The 24,511-nt window shown below is 51.0% G+C and overlaps 2 protein-coding genes across 2 annotated transcripts in view; both read right to left on the bottom strand.

The window, feature by feature from the left end:
- TTC13 (tetratricopeptide repeat domain 13) overlaps positions 1–5,808 on the bottom strand; it is a 93,569-nt gene extending 87,761 nt beyond the window's left edge. Inside the window, exon 1 of the mRNA XM_030763509.2 lies at positions 5,706–5,808. The gene's annotated coding sequence lies outside the window, so the exon portion shown is untranslated. The remainder of the gene's footprint in view (positions 1–5,705) is intronic.
- FAM89A (family with sequence similarity 89 member A) lies at positions 3,319–23,279 on the bottom strand. Its single transcript, XM_022553191.3, has 2 exons — positions 22,949–23,279; positions 3,319–6,294 (listed from the first exon to the last, which is right to left on the bottom strand). The coding sequence occupies exons 1-2, from the start codon at positions 23,219–23,221 to the stop codon at positions 6,031–6,033; spliced, it is 537 nt and encodes a 178-aa protein (XP_022408899.1). The 5' UTR covers positions 23,222–23,279; the 3' UTR covers positions 3,319–6,030.
- Between the last annotated feature and the right edge of the window lie 1,232 nt (positions 23,280–24,511).

Below are 24,511 nucleotides of genomic sequence, written 5' to 3' on the forward strand. Positions count from 1 at the left end.
AGGATGATCTGGTCATCTCAAGATCCTGAACTACATCCACAAAGGCATTTTTCTCCAAATAAGGTAACATTTACAAGTTCCAGAGACTGTATCTTTGGCCCAGATATCTCTGGGGGGCCATTTTTCAGCCTATCACAAAATCATCTGGCGAATAGCAGCTCCACACCCAGCACACACACACACAACCTCCCAAATTTGAGCGGGACTCGCCTGTGAAACTTAACCTTCTATCTGTGGCTTCATCAGAGTCCCAGGGACACAGATTTCAGCGCACTGCGAGGGGCTCCCCACACTGGCCGGGAGTGGACTCCGTGCAGCTATGACGATTCCCTCACAACACGGAAAGAATGCCATTCTAGCTCCTTCCCGTATTTCCCAGAAATCACCTTGCTTGGACTCATTTGGCAGGGAAACACCCAGGCGAACACCTGCTCTAGAGCTGAGCCTTCTCCATCCATCTATGGCCTTCATTTCAATTCAAGGTCAGAAACTCCTTCATTTATGTTCTGCAGGCAAATAGAACCACTTGTCTTTCTCACAGCAGGTGCTTCCTGTGCTGACTTTACACCTGGCTGCATCTTACCTTTCCTGCCTTCGTATTCCCTTTGCTGATTTTTAAACCCACTTTTTAAAAAACTGCATTTTACTGTGTTGTATGAATTTTTATAAAGCAGCCTTAAACAGTTTTTTTAAACACAGGTGGTATATAAATCGTACCAGTCCATTTAAAATACATAAATGTGTGACCAGGCATCTGTCTGTACAAGACTGTGTCTTCTGCCCTAAGGGGCGTGTTTCTACTCTTCCTTCCACAGCTGGGGGACAGAAGCTCAACCTCCACGTCTTATACTGGGCTCCTTCCAATTCGAGGTCCAAGCACACTGGAAGTGCTTCGGGCAAGGTGCTTGAGCTGGTGTAAATTACTGATCAATGGCCATTTAGGGTGTGTCTTGATAGCTTGTTGAGAAAAGTCACATGGTGTATGACCCCAGGGGAAATGAGTTGAGCTTATGGTCCCTAGTATTTCTGCCAGGAAGGCAGATGGGCATCGGCCAGAGAGGACCAGCGCCCAGTGGGGAGTACTCCTGGCGATGGCCCGGCCGGGGACACACAGTAACTGCAGGTGGAGTCTGGTTAGCAAGCACCCTCCTCGTTCTCCAAACTCACCTCCATCTAGATTCCTGAGGCGTCCATGCACAGGGCCACACCAGATGAACAGGCGCTATTACCAGCCTGCCCTTCAACCTCAAGTCCCCATGGCTTCCCTATCATTGTGCTGGACTTAGGAATTTCAGAGCTTTCTTGCCTCTAACACAAATGATGTCCTAGAGGTCATCTTAGGTGGTTTCCTCTCTCGCCCTTTCTCCCTGAGCCCACCCTGGCATCTCATCACCCTGAGGGCAGCAGAGAGAGAACGAAAGGTAAGCTGCTCTCTTCCCTAAGTCCCAGAACAAAGTCCTAACTTCTCTTCTCCGATACCCCGTGCCCTTGTGAGAGACTTGGGAAATGCTCCCAGGTCGTATGGTGACTGTGGCTTTAACCACGTCTATTTCTAAGGCAAGTACTCCTCCCACCAAAATCGGCCTTCCGAGTAACGATGGTTTCTGTGTTCCTGGGGCCCCACTGGTCACTGACTTTCATTAGTGCTTCTGTCTTGGAGACGGGATGGAGAGCAGAGAGAGGGGGTCTTTGAGCTTCTGCCTGAGGTTGACAGTGCATAATTCTCTCATCCTCTTGTCCTCCCCTCTCACAGGGACCTGCCTCTCTGGGGCTATAACTCTTCCTAAACTACTAATCACGTCATGTTTTTATTCTGCTAATCTTGCTTTGTTCGTGTATTTAACAAGGGTTGTGCTCAACATTGTGTAGATGCTAAGCTTCCTTGTGAGAGTTCTTCAGAAAGTCAGGAGAACCATGTTGGAAGCTGGGTCTCTAGGGACCTGTCCTCAGTTAACTGGTGGCCAGAGGAGTGAGGTGGAAAATCACACATCCTTATCATAGTTGATTAGAACAAAGGCATCAGGCAGGCTGTTGACACCCTCTCCAAAGCCCACACTAGGTGGTCTGGAGGCCCACGCGCGCTCCCATAGCCTTTTCACCCATGACACTGACCCAGCAGGTGTCAGCCGTTCTTCAGGTGTAACCTCCAGATGTTACCTTCCAACCGAAGTTCTACCACCTCCGTACAGCATGGGCTCAGATACATCTCTCTGAACTGAAAGTACAATCCATGAAGACAAGAGGACTGGACATGCTTGGGCTTTTGACAATCGCTAAGTTTTCCTTGGGCAGAGAGATGAGACTCCACTGACAACTCGCCTCCAGTGAAGTGATGTTGGTTGCTGTGGGGTCTTTGGGTCACACATACACTTGGCGTATGTTTGTTATCACAGGCTCTGAAAGAAATCAGGCCTGTGCATGTAGACGTCAGACCAAGATCCAGCAGAAAGCACTGCACAACAAATCATTAAATAATACGGCACTGTGATGAAGGCGAACGGGCTGTACCAGGCAGTCTCCTTAGATTTCACATTATTCCAGCACCTGCTTGCGCCTTAAACGTAAAGCACAAAGTGCGTCTGAGAACTCCAGCTCCGCTGTTATTTAGCCACGGTCCTTGGCAAATCGCTTAACCCATTTAAATTATAGAAAGGAAAGTGTTTTATGAAAGCACACGGCACTGCACGTAAAAGTTTTCGGAGACTTCGTTTAAGCCATTACATCTGCCTTCTCACTCTTGGCCTCTTGAGGGACTTATTCAACCTCCAAAGCCAGCTCAGAGGGCTCCACCAATATCCCCAAGTAGCTGTGGAGTCTCCTTCTGGCACTCAGTGGCCCATGGTACTTCCCCCATCACAGTACTTAACATCCCGTGCTAAGCTATTTGTGGAAGTGGAGAACTGGCCAGAGGCTCTTCACGGTGTTCATCTGTTCTGGGCGCCTGGATCAACGTGATCCCGATAAATGCTAAATAATAATGCTAGCTGAAGGAGTAACATCACCCTAGGTTACAGAGGCATGAAAGCAAGGAGTCAGGTTGGCTAACCGACTATGAATTCCACTGGGGACATAAGGGGAACAGTATCGTTTGTGAATTGCAAGGCTTAAATTAGCAACAATTCTGAGTTCACTGCACATATGCCTAGGAAGCTAGAGGTGTTTTCTTAACAACTATGGATGTCGCCTTACACAGTAGTTCACAATTTCTGCAGCTTTCGTCCGGTAATGCTGGACTGCCTTATCGTCTACGTTTCTCTGCTGGTCACCGAGTAGCAAGACAGACCCACTCTGAACTTACAAGTAATGACTTACGCCAGGTAGCAAAAAACGAAACCAGCTGAATTTATTTTCTAGTCACCTGTGGCACCTTTGTAGAAGGGTATATTCGAAAACACTTTATGATTTGGGAAACTTTAATATTCCTTGCCAAGCTGTATTTACAGTATTTAAAGTGTACTACACTTAGAGTAAGAGAAGGTTTGGGGTGAGTTATATATATTTCAGATGGAGCGCTGACCACCCACAGTGGTTTATGTGTATATGCCACTTCACTGCAGGAGCCAGGAATGTGTCAGCCCAGCCGGCAGGGAAGGGCCCCTTGCTCGCCTTGATTCATTCCACTTCTAACTCTGACAGGCTATCCCACAGTGATGAGACAAAGGCCCAGAGACTCACAGGCCCTAGGAGTCACTGCGGGTCCCCGCAGACCCAGGGAACGCAAGCATTCTGAATCAGAGCGCTCCCCCAGACAGAGCCAGCCCCGCAAGCTTCGCCTGGGGCAGGCCAGGCAATTCTTCAGTGCTGCAGGGACAGCCCTCTGAGAGCAGCAGTGTTGGTGCTGGGCTGACTTAAAGCAGCACTTCTGGAACTCTGTGCAGAAGGATGGTCGGAGGACTCGTGTCAAGGCGCAGGGCCGGGGGCAGAAGGCTGGGTGGGTGAGATTCTGCACCACGTTTCCGGTGACGCCTGCTCCACGGACTACATCTTGAATTCTAGATCTCAACTAGATCCACATTAGACTCACGGGGGGGCAGGGGAGACTTTTAGAACCGTACAGGCACCCAGGCCTCACTCCTTACTAATTAAATCTGAATGATGCTAGGGGCCGGAGCGGGGAGTGGGGTGGGCGCGAGGGGGGCACAAGGGGAAGTCTTGATCCTGGCTCGATACTGTTCTGAAAGCTCCCCCAAGTGATTCTCATGTGGTCAAGGTTCAGAACAACTGAGCTCAGGTTCACCTCATTGTTAAGCAGGGGCCCAGCCTCGAAGGAAGAGGTTCCAGTAGACAACCAGACTTCACCTGGTTTTGCCACTTTCAATTTTCCCCACCGAGGACTTCCCTGGTGGCGCAGTGGTTAAGAATCCGCCTGCCAATGCGGGGGACACGCCTGCTCTGGTGCGGGAAGATCCCACATGCCGGGGAGCAACGAAGCCCGGGCACCACAACTACTGAGCCTGCACTCTAGAGCCCACAAGCCACAGCTACTGAGTGCGTGAGCCACAGCTACTGAGCCCACATGCCGCAACTATTGAAGTCCGCGCGCCTAGAGTCCCCAACAGGAGAAGCCACCGCAATGAGAAGCCCGCACACCGCAAGGAAGAGTAGCCCCCGCCCTCCGCAACTAGAGAAAGCCCGCACGCAGCAACAAAGACCCAACACAGCCAAAAATAAATAAATAAAATGAATTTTCCCCACCGAACAGTCCCGCCACTTGCTGAAGGCAGTTTCCTGCCACCCCTCATTTTAATGGTGACTTTCAACACAGCAAATGAGCGGGAAGGCTTTTCCTTCTCTGCATATCACCCCTATCCCTGAAATGGGGTTGTGTACCTGACAGGCTGTCAACATGCTGCTTCACGATGGTGAGTTTTACGTCCTCTCTCTGACCCCAAAGAGGTGCTAATAAGCAACTACTGCTCCAAAGGAGAGAAGAGAAGAGAAGCAAGGGGCCCAGAGTATTCAGTGACTGAACAGCCCTGAGACGTAACTGTCAGCCGCAGTCTACTGATAAAACAACTCCAGGAACGAGCTAAGAGAGGAATAAAGCTTCTTTCAAATTCTTACTGGCAAGAAAACAAACTGCAATTTTCTTTCAGCAGTTGATCGGATTCAACGCATTCAAGTGATGAAAGTTGATGATTCTTAATTCAGACCAAAATAATATCGATACACAACCACAGACAGTTTAGCATTTTATCCTCACTTGTAACCTACAAAGCGTAAAGTGTGCATGAAAGATTTTAATAAATATAGTAAGGCTTAAGGTGACGACCGTTTTGAGTGGAAGAGTTTGCTTTCTCACATAGTAGCTGACATTCAGAATCTTTAAAACCTGAAACGTTCACCGCCTTACCGTGGGTGACACAAAACACAGCTTGCTCCAGTTTCCCCCCCCCACCCCGCTTGAAGTATCTTTGTACTATCTTCCTTCCTCCCACATCTGAGGGACAAACGATGATACAAAAATTTTTGACAGGTTAAGAGAATGCAGTTCTCTTGATTGGTGTGACCTGAAATGTTTACTGTTTCAGTGAAAAGCTTTTACTGAGTCACTGGACCATGAGTAATGCAGCTTACAAATAAATACAGCTCGACCCAGTGGCTTCAGAGCTCAGGAAACAGCAAGAAGGGCTGTTGAACACACCGAGGAAGGGCAGCAGGGAAGTGTTAGCTCTCTTACACTGTAAACTGGAGGCAAACCCTACCTGTGAGAAAGCCGCCAGCTACACACGGGTCCTCTCATCTCGCACAAAATAACCCGAGCAGGTCTTCTCCAGGGACCCTCTCATCATGCTCTCAGTACAAATCCTTGGCCGCAGGGCCTCAGGGCCAGGCTGTGAGGAGATTGCTGAACGCCTCCAGGTCACCTCAGTAGAAAGCGGCCCCCGAAGCGGCCCGAGGCCCCGCGCCCAGGCAGATCTCCCTGCCTGCAAACTGAACGGGCAGCACAGGTCCCACTGGCCTGGGGATGCCCGCAGCGGGGGAGGAGAGGAGAAGCACACGCTGACAGTCGCCTCCCTCCTGGGTCCTTTAGATGGACTCCAGGATCCAGTCGGCGCTGCAGAGCGGGGAGACAGGCGGTGAGGGGTCCCTCGGGGGGCTTTGCTCCCTCCTGTCGTGCAGGGGGCTCTGCTCCTGGAAATAGCCCTCCTCGTCGTCGAAGAAGCCGTTCTCCAGCGCGTAAGTGCAGTCTGAGCTCGACGCAGCCTGGCACGCTCCCTTGTATTCCTGGATGGACTCGTAGAGGCTGTATAGCTGGCAGAGCAAGGACATGTCCAGCTGTCGGAGGCCGACCTTGAGGGAAGGGGCAGGCAGGTAAAAACGACAAGTCAGCACTGCAGTGTCACCTCAGCTGTACCCTCAGCCAGCCATCTGCTCGCGCCTGCACCTTCCATCCACGCGGCAAACGACGCAGAGCATCACCTGAATGCTTCGGATTTCCAGTTCTGAGAAAACCTTAATTACGTGATGCCCACGCCTCAGACGTTACTCAACATGTCAGGGAAGGGTCACACCCGCAGGGCGGCGGGGGCCCCGGCACGCCCTGTGGAGCAACAGCTTTGCACATTCTGCAAGCCCCAGCTGGCTTCACATTGGACAGCAAGATTCAAGGGTGTCATTTCCTCTTGCCACGATCAGATTCAGAGAAGACCCACGTGTGCCTGCCCTGCTACGGCCGTCTTTCCTCCCTGGGCCAACAGTCTCCTTGCCACCGCCAGTGGCTCACCGGTCAGTGTCACACACTGCCCCCTGGAGCGCTCACCCTCCAACCAGCTCCGTCTCCAGGCTCACAAGTGGTCAGACTTCCTCTCCTCTGGACAAGAGGACATCTCCTCCTGAGATGGCTGTGGGATCACTCGCCAGAGCGGCCACCAAATCAGCCTAGTGAGACCCGGGACCTCTACAGATTCTCCTGGGAACTATTTTCACAAGTGATGACAGAACCAAGAACATTTAAAAGTCACGTATTTGTTTACCTTCAGGTTCCTCCCTTCCCCGCGGCCCATCCCAGGGAAGAGAGCACAATCAGGACAGGCGATGCACCGTTTCCATCAATCCCAAAGGGAGAAGGGTTAATTCACCTAGAAATGCAGCCTTGACCAATGCATCTACACTTTCCTGTGCATGAGAACCACTTGGGGATCTTGCTAAGCCTGCGGGTTCTGACTCGGGCCCCAGGCCTGAGGCCACTGGTGACGGGAACACTGAGCAGTGCTGCTGGGTGGCAAACCTCACAGAGTCTCGAGGGGAGACACTCTAAACAAGATGCCAGATTTATCATCTCTATGCCTCACCTGATGACAAAATGGAATACTTCCTCTTAATCTGTTGGGAGGATCAAATGAAATATCAACCATTTAAATAAACAGGAGTCAAATGCCTCCTGTGTAACAAGCGCTAGGCTAAAGGGGTCGCGATGTCCGGGGAACAGTCCACAGAAAACCGCAGGGAGTGTCAGAGGAGTTAGTCTTTAATATTACCCAGCAGTGAGATTTTCTGCGCAAGGGAAGCTAGGGCCCAGGAAGGAGCGGTCACCTGGTGACAAGACTGGGCGATAAACTCCAGGTCACTCTTCACACCGTCAGCCACGCCCAGTCACCAGCCCTCTCTCCAGTACCGCCGAACAGACTACAGAAACGGAGCCGCTCGCACCGCCTTTGCATAAGAGCCAGGATGCTCAAAGGAAGACCCAGACGGAGATGCGGGTCCTGTTCTTTCTGGAGCGTTTCCCTTTATTCTAGAATTCCTTCTACCTAGAATTCCTAAAGAAGCTGTTCCCAGGAAGAGACCTCGCCACAAGCCGGGGGCGTGGCCTCCAGGCCCAGCTCCGGCACTTTCCATGGCTTTGTTGAGGCCCTTGCCCTCAACCTGTCAATAAATGGAGGCTTTGGGCCAGATAATCTGTGGCTACGCAAACACTGGGGCTCTGTGTCCTAAACCACCGCTCCTTAGTCCTCAACGAATGGTGAGCGCCTGGGAGAAGGCTTTCCTGAAGGACAGACATGTCCCAAGGCATCCTACTCTCCAAAGCACACCTTGAACAGGGAAGGCAAACCAAGAGGTGACCGGGCGGCCACAATGTCCCACTGTCGGGTCAAGACACCATCACTATTCCTCATGAGTGTGTGTGTGTGTGTGTGTGCGCGCGCGCGTGAGTGTGCACAAATATACGTGTGTATGTCGGAAGAGTGGGTCCCTGACATTTGTGTTTTAAAAATTACACAGATGATCCTGAAGTCCAGTTCTAGTGAAGAACCAGGGTTCTTGACGGGAGTATCCGTCTGCCTCTCCCGTGCCACGTGTAGGGACTGTCCTGGGCGCCCGGAACCGCAGGCCGGCAGGGGGCGCGGCGCCGTATCCAGGCCCCGGGCGCCCGCCCGCCGGCCCGGATCCAAGCTGCGAGAGCACGGCAGACCAACTGTTCAGCTCCTGAAAAGAGCGGTAGCTGCTGCCACCCTTGTTTCCCTCTTCACTGTTCTTTTCCACTCTGCTGGCCTGCAGGGTTTCAGCTTGGAAAGGAATGGCAGGGACCTCGGGGCTCCGGCCAGGGCAGCGCCCGCGTGCCGCCTCATTCCTCCGCCCGCTGAGCCCTGATCCGGCCCGGGGTGTGCGTGGCGTCGCCGGGGCCGCCACACTGGATGCACGCTCTCGCCGTCAGCCTGCTTTGTGGGAAGCAGTGGTAACTGCAGACTCTCAAGGAGGAAAGGCCCTCCCGTGTCTTACTTCAAACCCCAACGAAGAGGACCTTGCAAACCAGCTAGTTCATTTCAAACCGATGTAATTATTCTTTATACCAAGTCAAACTCTGCGAGCCCTTTGATGCTATGTGTCGCCGCTGCACATACAAATTTAGTTACTCTCTTTCTTAACCACCTTTTAAATATTTGAGGATAATCTCTTTCCACCACCTTCACCCCCTAAACCATTTGCCTTCTCCGAGCTAATATCCTCAGTCCTTCCACTATTCGTGATGACTCTGTTCTATTAACCATCTAGTTCTTTCCTCTGGACTTTCCAAAGCCTCCTCCACGGTATCCGGATCTGAATACAACAACCAAGCCACAAGGTTCAGACTCGGCAAATTCACATGGCCCTACCTTCTCTAGGATTTTATACAGGGAACATAAACTTTAATAAAGGAAGTCACACCTTCCAGAGAGTACACCAATATTTGCTCTGAAAGTCATAGTAAACATTCATCCAGAATCCTGGAGATGCTTCTACTGGGTCACTCTGATACCAGTAGGGTTGGGGGAATCCCAAAACTGTTTAGGGAAAAAGAAGTAGCAGGGAGTGACATGCTACTGGCCCAGGTCTGTCAACCCGCTGGGCCACTGGAATGCAGGGGGCACAGGTGAATGCAGAAGACTAGGCTCCACGGCTCTACAACCCCTGACAGGCTGCAGAGGCCCCGACCTCCCACGATGCCGTGCTACCCCCGAAGCGAGGTTCCAGGCTATTCTCTTTAGGTGCCAAGGCTCTCCAAGGCATTCCCAGGCCTACGTGGGAGACACACTAGGCTGGGAGTCAGATCATGACCTGGACCTTTCTGCACCATGGCGGCTGGTGATTCACAAAGCTGCCTTGTCATCGGGCAGAAAGCTGGCCTAGAAACCAAGTCTGACCAGCCCAGGAATACAGCGCAGCCCTGTACATGCCTGTTACACAAGCCAACAGATGCCAAGCGTTTGGACTAACTGAACAGGATTACAGGGATTTAAAAACAACACACGTGCACGCACACGCCCACACCCCACCCAGCTTCTCGGGACCTCCTTCTTCGGGTCCTAGATTCCACTTCCTCTGATTCACCAGCAATCCTCCAGATTAGCTAGGAGGACATGGGGTAAGTAAACAGGAAGCTAGGAACAACCTAGCTTCCTAGCCAGGACCCCCCCTCTCCCCCAGCTGTGCTTGTTTAAACATTTTCACTTGAATTTTCTAGATGTAAATTGAAAATCCCTAGGCAGCATCCCCTGATCTGGTCTGAAACTATGCTCCCCTGCGCCTCATGCACTGTTCAGGCTGAGGCCCCTTCACCCCGAGTGTCCCCTGGCTGTCTCCAACTACATCTGTTGAAGCCCAGCCCCAGGGTCTCCTCCACTCTTCAGACCTGGATGGGCTCAGCCACCAGCGCTCCTTGCTTTCCCTTGCCTTCTCTGCCTGTCTCATGGCATTTATCACTCTCTACCTTATGCTGTGGGTACACACACGGTCTTCCTTCTCCTACTGTAGGAGGAGCCCAGATGGCAGGGACCCACTGCCCTTTGGGTCCCTCAGCACCCAGCGCAGAACCCTGCAGAGGAAACTCGGATACTGGTTGCCTGAGGGAAAGCGCCTCGCTGTGGAGACCTCGGTGCCCTCCCAGAGGACGCCTGGCAGCGTCCTGGCAGTGGGTCGCACTAGGATTCGCAGGCCCCTGGCTCCAAACCAAGGTCCCCCTGAGGAAAGCCACAGACCGCGTGGTTCTCGCCACGTCATCAAAAAAGCACTCGCCTCTTGCCTGACAGGAGGAGGCACAAAACCAAGATTCCTTCCTGAGCGCTCGTTACAGAGCCAGCCATCTGCAGCTGGAAGACAAACTCATGACAGGCCAGAAAGCAGGCTCTCAACACCGGCGCCAAGAGAACTCAACTGCCATTATGTTCTAGGACATGATGAAATCACCCATGAACAAGAACTTCTCATCCTTCCCGAAGAAAGTGAGGCGGCCGTGGCGGGGGCGGGGGGGCTAGGCAGGGGAACATGCCCTCAGCAAGCCCACTAACCCTCGCCACTGTCCCCACCCTGCGAGCAGAAGCCTGTCACCTTACGGACGTGTTCCCACGGGTCCCTAAAGGACAGCTGCTCTCCTCATTCACAGGTGGATTCAGAAAATGCAGCTCTTATTTGAAAGTGCAGTTGAAAAATTCAGACGGGCTCATTTTAGAAAAACACAGACTTCTAAGACCCTGCCATTTGCAGCCCCTTGGTCTACACCTCTGAGACAATTCAGAACAAGCCACTCGCTTCCATCTCTTTAAACTGCTAGCGTGATTCCTTCCTCTCCCTGGTCAGGCTTCCTGCCTCCTTCCTGAACTTTTCCCACGAGCAGAGCTCCCTGCACGCTGCCTGCTGCACGCACAGGTGGCTCACCAACCCGCGGCATCTCCAACGACGGGGCCGGATAATCCTGAACAACCCTCGCTCGTGACGGTTTCAAGAGTTCACAGTGGGCTGGCCCCATGAATACACCTCAGACAGGGTGGTGGTTCCCAGCTGGGTCTGGGGTCACCCAGCCTCTGGATATCTTTGGAGGGTGGTGTTGAGGAGGAAGTTCTTCCTGACTTTCAGATTATAATAGAAACATTACCATTAGGGTACAAGGCCTAGAAGATGAAAGAAGACTTTCATGGGAGATTTATGTTGATTGAAAACAAAGCATCATGAAAAATTTTAGGATTTTCTCAGAAGTAAAAAATACATTTAAGAAAAAGAGTCTGTTTTATTGAAGTAACTAAAAACAAAATTTGGGGTAATTCATCGGTGCAACTTCTTCCCAAACACAGCAGTGAGTAGAAAATAAGACAAACATACAAGGAAATGGCCTTATTTGTACCCAGCTCCGTATAGGAGCCTGGGCCCAGGGGAGGGGGTAGCAGATCTGGTGCCAGCGTGGGCAATGAGCCCTCTCCCCTGGTAGTCCTCTATCTGCTATTGCTGTGATTCCTCAACCTAAGATGAAAACTACCCCACCTCACATGGTGCGAGGGATGTACAGATCCAAAGTTAAGCTATAGAATCGGGAACTACAGTACAGGGGGCCCCAAAATATGGGGACAGACGCGGAAAAAGTCTGTCGGGTGAAAGTTTAGTTCGGAACATAACGGATGATAGAAACTTGACTTAAGAAATTATATTATAGTCATACAATAAAAACCAGGCAGTCATTTAAAAGACAGAGCAGCTCTCTAAGCACTAGAGTAGGACACTGACCAACACACACCATTTGGCACGAAAGTTCAAGGTACAGAATTGTATGTTTAGTAGGATCTCACTTTATACATCTATGCACACACATGTGCAAGCTTCTGACTAGAAGAGAAAATGTCCGTTAGCAGAATTTACTTCTGGAAAGTGGGACTGGATGTTCACGGCCTTCTGTACTGCCTAATTTTTTTTTCCAACAAGCACGTTACTCCTAATTTTAAAAACTAGTAATAATAGGGCTGCATGCTTGTAAAACCTTTCTGGAGGACTCACTGGCAATGTCTATCAAAAGCCTTAAAACATCACATAACTTTTTTTTTTTTTTTGGCTGTGTTGGGTCTTCATTGCTGCACACGGGCTTTCTCTAGTTGGGGCGAGCGGGGTCTACTCTTTGTCGTGGTGCGCGGGCTTCTCATTGCGGTGGCTTCTCTTGCTGCGGAGCACGGTCTCTAGGCGCGCGGGCCCAGTAGTTGTGGCTCGTGGGCTCAGTAGTTGTGGCTCACAGGCTCTAGAGCACAGGCTCAGTAGTTGTGGCGCATGGGCTTAGTTGCTCCGCGGCACGTGGGATCTTCCTGGACCAGGGCTCGAGCCCGTGTCCCCCGCATTGGCAGGCAGATTCTTAACCCCTGCGCCACCAGGGAAGTCCCTCACGTAACTTTTAACCAGCTAACCAGTTCATTTCTAGGGACCGTGGAGTAGAAAATCTCAGCTGTACACAAATAGGTAATCCTCATCCTTGTTCTGTGAGGTAGGTGTGGATTCTGTTACGATGAGGAAACTGAAGCCCTGAAAGATGCAGGCCCTTCACTAAGAGCAGGGGGCTGCAGGCACGTGGTAGGACTCCAGCGTCCATGCCAGACCATCAGCTTGCCCCGCCTGCACAGACGACACTGGGAGATGCCGCCATGTCAGCTGTGGTGCAGCAAGCTGCTGAGATCTCAAGTGCCTTTTATTTGGGGCTTTTCTGAACTTTCCAGATTTTCTACTGTGAATACGTATTCATTCATAACGAGAGAACTTTTAAAGTTATCTTTTGAAAACGTAATGAATAAGTAAGCATATCCAATGAACAGCTTGTAAATTTATTTTAGACAAGACTTGGTAAATGCCCCCAATTTAATGAGAGTGTCTAGTGTGCATCCACAGGACTGGAATGCAATAAAGCAGTGACTAACGGATCATAACCTGATTTCTGAATGAAGGATGTGTCGACAGAAGGACGCTGACCTGCATACTGTTTAGAAAAGGAAAGTCAACGAGAACAGCTTCATCGGTGTTGATCTAAGAGAGAAAAAGCTATGAACTCAGCAGCCGGAGCTGGACAGAGCTGCCCCTGCAGGACCCCGAGCTCCCCGGCATGCTGTGATCCTGGGCTCCCTAAGCAGGCTTCCATCCGTCACATGGCTCCTCCCCAGGGGGATGCACATCAGTCAGCCTCGTCTCCTGTTAACACTGTGGCCCCACTGAGCTGAGGACTGCCTCGGAAGAGCCCCGGTGACTCAGAGTCAGCAAACACACCAGATGCATGGCCTCGCCAGGGATTAGGCCAGACCCAAAGCTCGGCCCGCCTCTACACTCTCCCATGAACTCCTCGACCAGGAAGGGCAGTTTGAGTGGAGTTTTCTGCTTACGCCAGAAGGCATCCGCACTGATGGATGGAGCCCATTCTGCAACTCAGCAGTTCTCATGAAGACGGCCTTGCTCATCTCTGACCTAAAGTAATGATAGTACCAATGAAGCCCATTTCCTCTCGTTGTGCCCTAGGTGAAGATGAAGAAAAGCGATCAACTGTTGTCTTTAAGAAACGTCTTTGTACATTCCTTAACTTTCCCGATTACAAAAATAAAATATTCTAACTATTAAAAAGTCAACGGGGGCTTCCCTGGTGGTGCAGTGGTCGAGAGCCCGCCTGCCGATGCAGGGGACACAGGTTCGTGCCCCGGTCCGGGAAGATCCCACATGCCGCGGAGCGGCTGGGCCCGTGAGCCATGGCCGCTGGGCCTGCGCGTCCGGAGCCTGTGCTCCGCAACGGGAGAGGCCACAGCAGTGAGAGGCCCGCGTACCGCAAAAAAAAAAAAGTCAACGGCTCATAATTATACAAAGAGTCTTCCATAATTTCACGTTCTAAAGCAGCAATCTTCAAATGTTTTGGTCTTGGGACCCCTTTATACTCTTAAAATTATCGAGGGTCCCCAAGATCTCTTGTTTATGTGGGTTATACCTATCAGTAGTTACCTTATTGGAAACTGAAACTGAGAAACTTTCATATTAATCCATTCAAAAACACTATACCCATTGTTAATATAAATAACATTTTTATAAATGAGATTTTGTAAATCCTTTTAATCTCTGGCTTATCTGCTCTGTACTTGATCCTTGTAACATGCTATTTTTGGTTGAAATAAACGTGGCCTCACACAGGTATGTAATTGGGAAAAAGAGGAGTATTTTAATCACCTTTCAGGTAATTGGGGCTATTCTTCTTTGACGCTATCCTTAAGGTGGCTCCAGTGTGGAATTTGAAAGTATGACAATGAGCTTTTCATACTGTTTCATTAAAACCCACCAGTCTCGCACTCTGAATGGACCTTTTAACCACGTGTCAAGCGTTGGTTATGTGAAACATGTGGAAAAATGATTCACTGAATTATTTAGCTCCTCGAAATATTGATACATTTTCTTAGGTACTATTTTGGAAAATCACATTTGTCAATGTGACCACCACATAATTACGGACCCCCGAAAGGATCTGGGAACCCCTAGATGTCCTCAGACCATAATTTAAGAACCACTGTTCTTAACATATCCACTTTTAGCTGTTTAGCATATGTCCCTCAAGACACCATGCATACACAAATGTATACATGTGCTGTTTTGTAACTTAACTTTTCCATACCTTGAACACCTATGTTTATTTACATAGTTACCCCATTCTTTTCAACAACTATACAGTATTCTATCACTGTTATATATTATTATTATAGAATACTACTATATATCACTGCAAAAGATATTCTTGTACAAGTACTGTTATTCCCTTGTGTGACTATTTCTGTAAGATAAATTTATGAAATTGCAGGGGAGAAGGCAGAGAAGGGGAACGGGATGCCTTCCTTCCAGTCCTTCCCCAATCCTGGGGCCACAAACAGCAGACCATTCATCAAGGATTTGTGTCCAAGGCCTGAAAGTTCATTACTCAAGACGATGAATGCAAACGTGTATGCAGTTGAGGCTAAAAATCAGGTGGGACGAGAGGAAAAAACACGACTTACTAATGACACGTTGGAACTCAACACACATTTGAAGGTTAGCTTGCATTTTGTGACTTTCTTGAATGATATCCAACTAATTGAAATTGCCTCTCTGCAAGAGCAGATGCAGTTAAGGAAGAGCATCTGAAGCTAAAAATCAGAAAACCAAGTTCTTGGACAATATACAGAAAACTAAGTGTCAGCACCTAGTGTTTTTTAGAAAACTGACATAAGAAGCAAGAGAAAGAGGTTGGTGCCCATTCTGTTTTACGGTGCTTATTTCCCCGAACCCACACCATCACTACGATCATTCTTTTCCATCTTTGCTAATCTTTTAGGTAAAACATGATACCTTATTGTTTTAATTTGCATATCTGGGGTTACAAGGGATTTTAAACACCTTGCCGTTCTCTTTACCTGCATGAACTTGACTATTTTATTGCCAATCCTAAGTACAGTTGACAACCGAAGAATACACCAAACACCCTCCTTCCAAGTTTCTAGTCTCCATATGTATTTTGGTAATCTTCCTTAGCCCCGCCTCCCCAGGCTGGGACAGGCCTGGCATCCCACAGACGTTACCCCTCCCCTAGAGAGCACAGATCAGAGGACACACACCCCCTCCACTTCTCCAGTCAAGGACAGCACCTCCCTCCCCGAATACTTGAAGACAGGATTCTCTGACCTGCAAAACGAGGCCTGCCCATGGCTCCTTAGGGCCAATCACGGAAGGGAACAGAGAGCGCTCATGAAAACTGAGAAGGCCACCTCTCTTAAACAATTTCTGTAGATCCGCAAGGAAGGCTAAGGGTTTGTCTCTTGGGGGAGAATGAACATCTCTGTTATGTCTGTGGGGGAATGAGCCACAGGAAAGAAGGAGCAGCCTTTGTGAGCCCTGCCTACTTATCACTTGGAAACATCTGGAGAATGTGGGCAAGGAGTGAGGTGAACAGGAGGCCAGGGCTCTGGAGAACAGCACTGGGCAAGAGGGGGCAAACATCTGACCTGGCCAGTCTAAGGGCTGGTTTCCTGCTCAGGGACTCTGTGATCTGTCCATAAGGTTTCTTACCCAGTATCGTGAAAAATTTAGCTTCTCAAATTGGGTTCTGAAGTCCCTGTAGTGCTGAGGCAGGCATTGCAGGAGCAAAACTGTGCAGCTCCTGACCGCTGCTGGGTGGGAGAAACTGCCTGGGGACTGTGGCCTTCTTCCTGGGCCCTCTCTGAACATCCTTGCCCACCTTGCCTCGAAGATCTACAGCAACGTCAGGCCCGGGCCCAGAGCGGGAGACACGGATGGCTGCAGGGTGCAGAAAGGCCTGGGCACTGGCTCTGTAAACAAAGAGGTACCCAAAGTGCCAACAACTGGGGCACGTTTAGAGCCACACTTAACAGATGAATGACTTTAACCAAAAGGGGGAGAAAAAGCAGAAGGGCAGCGCTATTCATGAGAGACTTCTGAGTTAGGGAAAATGTGAATTTAGAGTCTCTACAGGGAGGTACAGTAATAGATAAAAGTTGAAAGTGGTACGAAAACACATCTTTCAATCCTTTACATCTTCAAATCTTAAGACTATAAGTATAGGGCTTTCCTGGTGGCGCAGTGGTTGAGAGTCCGCCTGCCGATGCAGGGGACGCGGGTTCGTGCCCCGGGAGGATTCCACATGCCACGGAGCGGCTGGGCCCGTGAGCCGTGGCCACTGAGCCTGCGCGTCCGGAGCCTTTGCTCCACAACGGGAGAGGCCACAACAGCGAGAGAGGCCCACGTACCGCAAAAAACAAAACAAAACAAAACAAAACAAAGACTATAAGTAGGATCTCACTTAGAGATAACCTTGAAAGGGAATGAAACCAGGCCAATGACCCCATAGACACAAGTCTGCTATCATATAGACTTTTAGCTTTTGCTTTTATTGGGTGGATACTGGGATGGAGACAGGTATTACACAGGGTAAGAACGGCCTAAAATCTTTAAGAACTATTGTAGACAGCCAAATTTCTGATGAACCAAGTCCAAGAATAGCAAACTTACACCCTTCTTCCTTTTCTGCTCCCAGCCCTTTGCATTAAGTGGATCTGTCACAAGCAGGTGTAGCTGTGCAAGGGTCCTCGGGGGCACTAAGCACACTGCATTAGGGAGGACCTGCCCCCGTGCCCACGTTATTTTATGACAGAGCAAATGTCTTCTATAGGCACAATAATGACCCATAAAAACATGAGGGGAAAAGAATTATACTACTATTGCCAACTGGATCCTTTATGGCATTTAATCTCATTTTCCCAATAAGGGACCTGTAGCCTAAAATAATGAAGAGGCTTGCCCAAGTTATATCACATAATTTGATAACAGGATTCAAGCTCTTGATGCCCGGCTCATGAGCTTCCCAGCTCTCAAAGAGCTTGTTAAAAATGCAGATTCTGCCTCTCCCCCATTCTGATTCTGTTGGTATAGGAAGGGGCCCGGGAATCTGCATTTTTAGCGAGCACCACAGGGGACTCTGGGGCTGCTGGTCCATTTGGGGAACACCAAGATAAGCCATACTGGTGAGAAGACCAGTGGAAACACAAAGACAATACTAAAGGCCAGCGGCCATCCCCAGTCGCCTCTGCCCAAGGTCGACCAAGAACGCTGCATTGGGAGCTAATGCTCTTACCTCAGATGGCATTTCACAGGCCTGGCTCGAGATTGGACCTCCAACCAGAAACCCATTTAAAGACTCAGACCTGCTCTCTGAGACGCTAGTTTCGTGTGTAGGACGAGGACTGAACGCTGCAGGGATTTGGACTACTCAAGCTCATGCCTGTCTCCTAGAATACAGTTCACTGGACAAGCTCGTTAGGCCTTTAGCTGTTGTCTCAACTGAAATGCGGGAAAGATAAGTCTTGCTGCTCTCAGGAATCAAATCCTTTTTCTCAGATTAAATTCTTCACCCAAACCACTGCAGCTCTGGAACTCGAAAGTTCTGCGCGGGTGACTTCCCACTCACGCACAAGTGGGTGACCAAAGTAACTGCTGGACAGTTTGAAGACAAAAAGAAAAAAAATGAGGCCAAGAGTCTTCAAAGCTACTAGAACGTGCTGCTGGTTTGAGGAGTGGAACCCAAGAAGACACGGACCCCGTATCTTCGAGGACAGACACGGCCATCTCCCAGCCCCACGGCTGAGGCTCTCGTTGTGTCTCTCCGCTTCCGTGGGACGCTTTTGAGGACCTAAGCTTGATGCGCTAACCCCACAGGGCTGCTGGCCAGTGGTCTCTGAAGAACCCTGCAGGGAAAGGCGTGTGCCAGGTCCCTGGGGACCCTGAGAGTCACCTGTGTCCTTCAACCACACGCAAGGATTTGAAACGCCAACCGAGATCTTCTGAGCCAAGCTATCCTGTCAGCGTGGCAGATAAAAATCTTTGAAACCATGGGGGCCTTGAGGGCAAAGTATTCTTATCCAGAAAAAGTCTGCGGTAGACATCTAGTACTTTGGCTGTCCAACAGCTGCCCCCTGCTCCATTTCTGCAAATTGTTCTTTCTTTGAGGGATGCACAGCCCCGAACCCCATCCACGTGGTCATACCATCGTAGTAAAATACCATCCTGCCCTCGGTCACCGATAGCTGGCCCAGGCTGGCCAGACCCCACCAAGCTGGACCCACTGGCATCCTTCCACACAGTATTTTCAAAGTGGCAGTAAGAAGCATGGCTGAGGGACTTCCCTGGTGGTGCAGTGGACAAGACTCTGCACTCCCAGTGCAGGGGGCCCGGGTTCGATCCCTGGACGGGGAACTAGATTCCAGCATGCATGCCACAACTAAGAGTTTGCATGCCACAACTAAGGAGTCCATGTGCCACAACTAAGGAGCCGGCGAGCCGCAACTAAGGATCCATCAGGCTGCAACTAAGGAGCCTGCGTGCCACAACTAAGGAGCTGGCGAGCCGCAACTAAGGAGCCCCGTATCTGCAACTAAGACCCAGCGCAACCAAATAAATAAATAAATAAATATTTTTAAAAACGAAGCATGGCTGAACCTGGGAGTGTGGACACTTTCGGCAGCCACATTCCAAAATGTAGGGAAAAAATTTTTTTACATAAAAAGGAGGGGAAAGGAGAATACAATGGCCTTCCTGGGTTCCCCATCAACCCTGGTTCTAGTCTGTCTCTGTACACATGCAGCCCTACAAGGTTCTCCTTTTGCAAGAGTTGGTTCAAACTGAGTCTCTATTACTAATACAGAGTCTTCAGACATGAAAAAATGACAAGTGGTCTAAACTACAGCAATCATATTGCTGCAAAGAGGCCCACCTCTGCCAGATGTTATAAGCTTCTTAACACCTAGATACTTCCTATTCACCTCTGTGTCCTCCACAACACTTTGTAACTAGCAGACACCCGGTCAACATCTGTTGAATATGATCCAAAACTATTCTCTGATGTTGGCAAACAAACAAACAAACAACAATCTCAGCTTCTTGTTTTAAAGGACTTTTTCAGGTCTAAAGAGCAATAAGCATCTGTGTGACCCTCCCAGCTCTCCAAACGAGCTCGCTAGGGGAGGGGAAGGGAAGTCACAGGAGCACAGAACTTCAGAGTTACCCTGTTATGAGGACAGGAAACCAGCACTCTCAGAGCAGAGCAGGGCGTCGCCAGTCACGGGACAGAACCTCTGCCCACACGGGCGCCCCTGCACACCAGCTTCCCCAGGTTCTGCCCTCACCGTGCATCAATCAGTTATCTCCAGGCCAGACTCTGCCAGCCTCCAGCTCCACATTCTGAAATGTTTAACATGCTCTTCCGCTGATGTAATGGCAAACCACCTTCCCCCATAAGCAGCCACTCCTCCTGACTCCCCTAGTGCTGTGATGAACCCCACTTTCCCCATGATGGATTATCAAGGTTATTACTGCCATATAATGGCACACTATGGAGTGAGAGAAGACATTATAGTATACATTGATCTAGAAAATATTTGTAATATGTGCCCCCCAAAAGTAGTAAAATGCAGTGATTAAACAGGGTCTTGGAGCCGGACACATCTGGTTGAGTTTGTCCGCCTTAGGTGAGTTACTTAAATTCTGAGTCATATTTTTTAAACTAGACACTTTCAGTACCTCTCTTGTGGAGAAGTTATAAAATTCAAATAAGACGATGTAAGGAAAGCATTTACATTGTGCCTATCGGGAGATACACCCAGATATTAACAGTGACTATCTCCAGGTGCTAGGACTGTAATTTTTCATTGTTTTGCTTAGCTGCACTTTCCATTAAAACACTTAAGTCATCTCTGGCTCCTCAGCATCACTGTCCCTGACTCCTAACATTGTATCAGCAACTCCTGCAGATTCTGTTTCAGAGAAGTAGCCCCCATTTGATTCTTGTTTCCCATTCCCGGGTCCCCATGCTGCCGGAGGCTCTCACCTGCCCCGACCATACCTCTAGCGTCTGCCAGGCCCAGCTCTCCCTCCTCAGCGCCCTGCTATCACATCAACGCTTCCAAGCCAGCTCTCCGGCTCAACCCCTTCCTTTGCTACTGGAGGCTTTCCGCAACCCACCCGGCCCCGGCCCCCGGCCCCTCGCAGCTGCAATGTCCACTCCTGCGTTATTCCAATGGGAGCGCCCTTCGGGCTGGCTGTGCTGCTAGACTCCTATCACCCTCTCTCTTCTTAAAATGCAGCCACCTTCTGATGCCTTCCGCACTACTGCTGCTGGAAGCTGGCCCTCTTTCTGTGCTGGCACAGGACTGTTTCAAAAGGAACTAATTTCATTCTGCCAGGACTTCTAGTTAGGTCCCTTGACACAGATCTGACCTCAGGCCTTCAGAGTCAACAGATCAACACAAACTACTAGGCAGATAATTCAGGCACGAACTCTCCGTTCTGATCTTGCAAGGCCCCCCAGTGGGAGCCTCAGTTTGAGGTGACCACTCAGACCCCACTGCCCTAGGTTAGTAAATCTCAAAAAGCCAAAAAACCAGAGTACTTCAAAAGACCTTGTGACGTTTCTTGGGAGGGACCTGTCAAGGCCTGTAGCCATATTTTGTCTTGTTCTCAGCTAAATATCAGACAGACCTAAGATGGCTGTTTACTTTCCTTGTGCTTCAGATAGGCTTTGAGAGAGCTCTGGTCCAAGGCATAATGAGAAGGCTGTGGCTCTACTTCAGTTGCACCAGGAGGGACCTGGAAAAACACTTTCGGGAAGGGCATGTTTACTCCCACTTGGGAGTGTGTGAGACTCCAAAGCACTTTCACAAAGCAGAGAGAGCTTCACAACAGGAAAAAACCTCTCTGAGGTTTTCCTGTCTCTGTTCTGGTAACTTAACCAGGATGGGTCTTCCTATTTCACCCCCGTATTTATGCTGCATCCAAGTTCAGGCTGTAAACATACTCGGTGTACATTTATCTAATTAAAACACAGCTTACCAGCTGTGCAATGCTGGTGTCGATTAATGTTTATTAATAAATTTAGAACAGTTGGCTTGGAATTTAAGTCATTCTGTAAGAAGCTTAGAAAAATCTTTTCGTAGAGAACTGGAAATCACTTCAGTGGCAGCCACGGAGGGGGAAGACAATATCTAATTGATTAAAAGGTGTTAAGGCTGTTTTTCTAGATTTAATTCTTAGTTTTCAGAACAGATATGCTCCTGAAAAAATGCATAAATTGAATTTTTCTAAAGAATATCTTAATGCACTCGATGCATATTTAAAGGATTCCTATTATAAATGTTTTGGTAAATTTATTCTTGGGGAAAAAGCAGTTTTCATATAGCAGATTTCCTTAATAAAGTATTTACCTGTGCCAGGAGAGGGGAAAAACCTGCACTAGGTAAAAGGAATGGGCAAATTCTAGAAAGAGAGAGGGTGGCCCGGGGAAGGTGCTCAGCGGCCCTGCGGGAGGGTTAGAAGGAGGAAGTTCTTCTGTTCTCTTCTAGGCTGGCCTAAGCCTGGAGAAGGCTGGAGAAAGGCTCTCTGCCACCCAAATCCCTGTCCTTGAGTTGCTTCTGGCGTCACCCTAAGTCGTGCGTCCTGGTCCACAAACACCTAACATACTTCCCAACGACTGCGGAAAAACTAAGCCCCATTGTTTAGAGCCCGGACACAACCTGAAGAACCAGCACGGGCTTCACCCAGACGGCGAGCATGCCACCGCCCCACTCCTCCCGAGCGGGCTCGGGGTGTCGCCGTACCGCGCGGACACGGTCAGGTCGAGCGGTGGCTTTCACGGCCATCTGTGGGCCGGAGCCGCTCCGCCGTAATCCAATTCTGCACGCGCCGCCTCGGGCGCGGGGGAGGGGCGAGGGCTGTTCCCATCTGCCGTCTACACTCGCAAGGACAAAAAGCTGTTCCTCTTCAGGGCAGAAGAACACAATCGCACACAGCTCTGAAGCCCTCGCGCGCAGCGATGGCCGCTCCCCGACCCGGGGGGTCTGCTGCCCTCTGGGGAGGGGTGACCAGCCGCCCCCGGCCCTAGGCCAAGCGCCAGCCCCACGCCGCGCCTCCCGGGTCTCTAAGCCAGCTGGGGCCGGACTAGGGGAGCCCGGACTCCAAAAAGCTGCCTTTTGAGAAGGGTGCCCTCCCAGGGCGAGGGTCCAGTCGCGGGCACAGAGCGGACAGCGTCCCTCTTTCGGCGCCGGCGCTTGGGGCAAAAGAGCCGGAGACGGGCGGGTGTCGCGGGGACTTCCGGCGAACTTTCCCGGACGGCGAGCCGGGAGGGGAAGGACCCCCGCCCCAGCCCGCGGACCTCTCTTACCATCTCCTTGCGCAGCAGGGCCAGCGCGGCGTCCAGATTGGGAGGCTTGGCGGGCAGCGCCGCGGCCCGCGCCCCGCCGCCGCCAGCGCCCCCGCGGCTCAGCTCGTCCTGGATGCGCGACTTCTGCGCGTACAGCCGCTCCAGGTGCCTCCAGCCCCCCGACGCGCCGCCGCCCGACGCCGAGTGCAGCAGCCCGCTCAGGCTCTTGGGCAGCGGGGGCAGCCCGTCCACCCGCAGCCCGCGCACCGAGCCGGCTGCTCCGGGCCCGCTCATCCCGCCCGGCCAGACCGCTAGCCCTCAAGTCCTGCGCCTCCGCCGCCGCCGCCGCCGCCTGGGGCCCAGGCTCCGCGGCCCGCCCCCTTTCCGGCGGCGCCCCGCCCACTTCCCCTCCCCGCCGCGCTGCCCCCGCCCCTCTCTGCGTCCCCGCCCCGCGCCCTTGCCCCCTTGGCGCCCCACCTCCCGGGCTCTTCTACGGCCCCGCCCACTTAGCGCCCACCCGACCTCCGGCGCTTCGGCGCTCACCCCCGCGTTCCTGGTTCACCGTGGACCCCTACCCCGTACCCCCCGCGCCCACCCCCCACCGCTGCGCCCATCCCCGGCGCAACCTTGAGAACCTCTCGAGACTCCCGCCTCACCCCCGCGCCCTCCTCGCGCGGTCAAGCCCTGCCCGGGCCGCCCCACTCCCGGCGAGGTGGGTTCCGCGACCAGCCCCCAAAGCTGCTTGTAAGTACTGATGGGGGAGGGTCACCTCAGACGCCACCCGACGAGGCGGGCTAGTGCGGGGAGTCGGGGTACAGAGGCTCCCCCTCGGGGCGGGCAGGACGTCGGGGAGGTTTGGCCGTGCTGGTGATCCCACCGGCGGTCACCGTCCCCGGAGGCCAGGATCCACCTGGCGGCGTCCGCGCTGACCGAGGTGGGAGGAGGCGGGGCTCTGGAGGCACTAGTTCGCTCCGGGGCGCGCTGGCCTTCTCAGTAAATGGCAATGTCCAGCCGTGCCGACAGCAGCCAAGAAGAGCGCCAGATCCACTTTGGGAACTTCAAAATGCGAACGAACACGCCTTTCAGCCTGGCTGTGAACGCGAGGGTAGTTCTCAACGGAAATAGCAGAGTGGAGAACGGGATTATCGCTCAGAAACTGTCCATCAGCTCTGAGGCGAAAATAAACACAATTCACACCTCAGAGAGGGAGAGAAAAGAGAGAGAGAAGCAGGCTCTACCCTTTGGAGGAAGAATAAAAATGACAGATGTTATAACCAGATTAGAGACAGAAAAGGTAAAAACAGAAGTTAGGGACCGATTTGCAGAGACCTCATTGCAGATTAAAAACTACTGCAGTATATAGAGAGTGGATAAATTTAATGCCCATTGATCGTTGGTTTTCATTATAAAAGGGACTTAATTGTTCTAAATGCATTCAATAGGATCACAATTATAAAGTGTTCTGAGCGCTTCAGGCATTCAACATAAAAGAGCCCTGCACTTTTGGGGGTTTTTTCCCCTTTAATCTACCACCCCCCTTAAAACCCTCTCCAGAATCAATATTCTCGCTGGACCCTTGCGACT

Source organism: Delphinapterus leucas, chromosome 16 (genome assembly GCF_059928025.1).
Source record: "Delphinapterus leucas isolate spDelLeu-1000000601 "Yukka" chromosome 16, BTC_Dleu_Yukka2, whole genome shotgun sequence".
Lineage (NCBI taxonomy): Eukaryota > Metazoa > Chordata > Mammalia > Artiodactyla > Monodontidae > Delphinapterus > Delphinapterus leucas.

What these genes read in the sequence shown, in the direction of transcription:
- FAM89A (XM_022553191.3), bottom strand. Translation starts at nt 23,221, where the DNA reads ATGAGCGGGCCCGGAGCAGCCGGCTCGGTGCGCGGGCTGCGGGTGGAC. An exon ending in CCCTGCTGCGCAAGGAGATG is followed by an intron (nt 6,295 to 22,948) that starts GTAAGAGAGGTC and finishes CCTTCCCTCAAG; the next exon opens with GTCGGCCTCCGACAGCTGGA.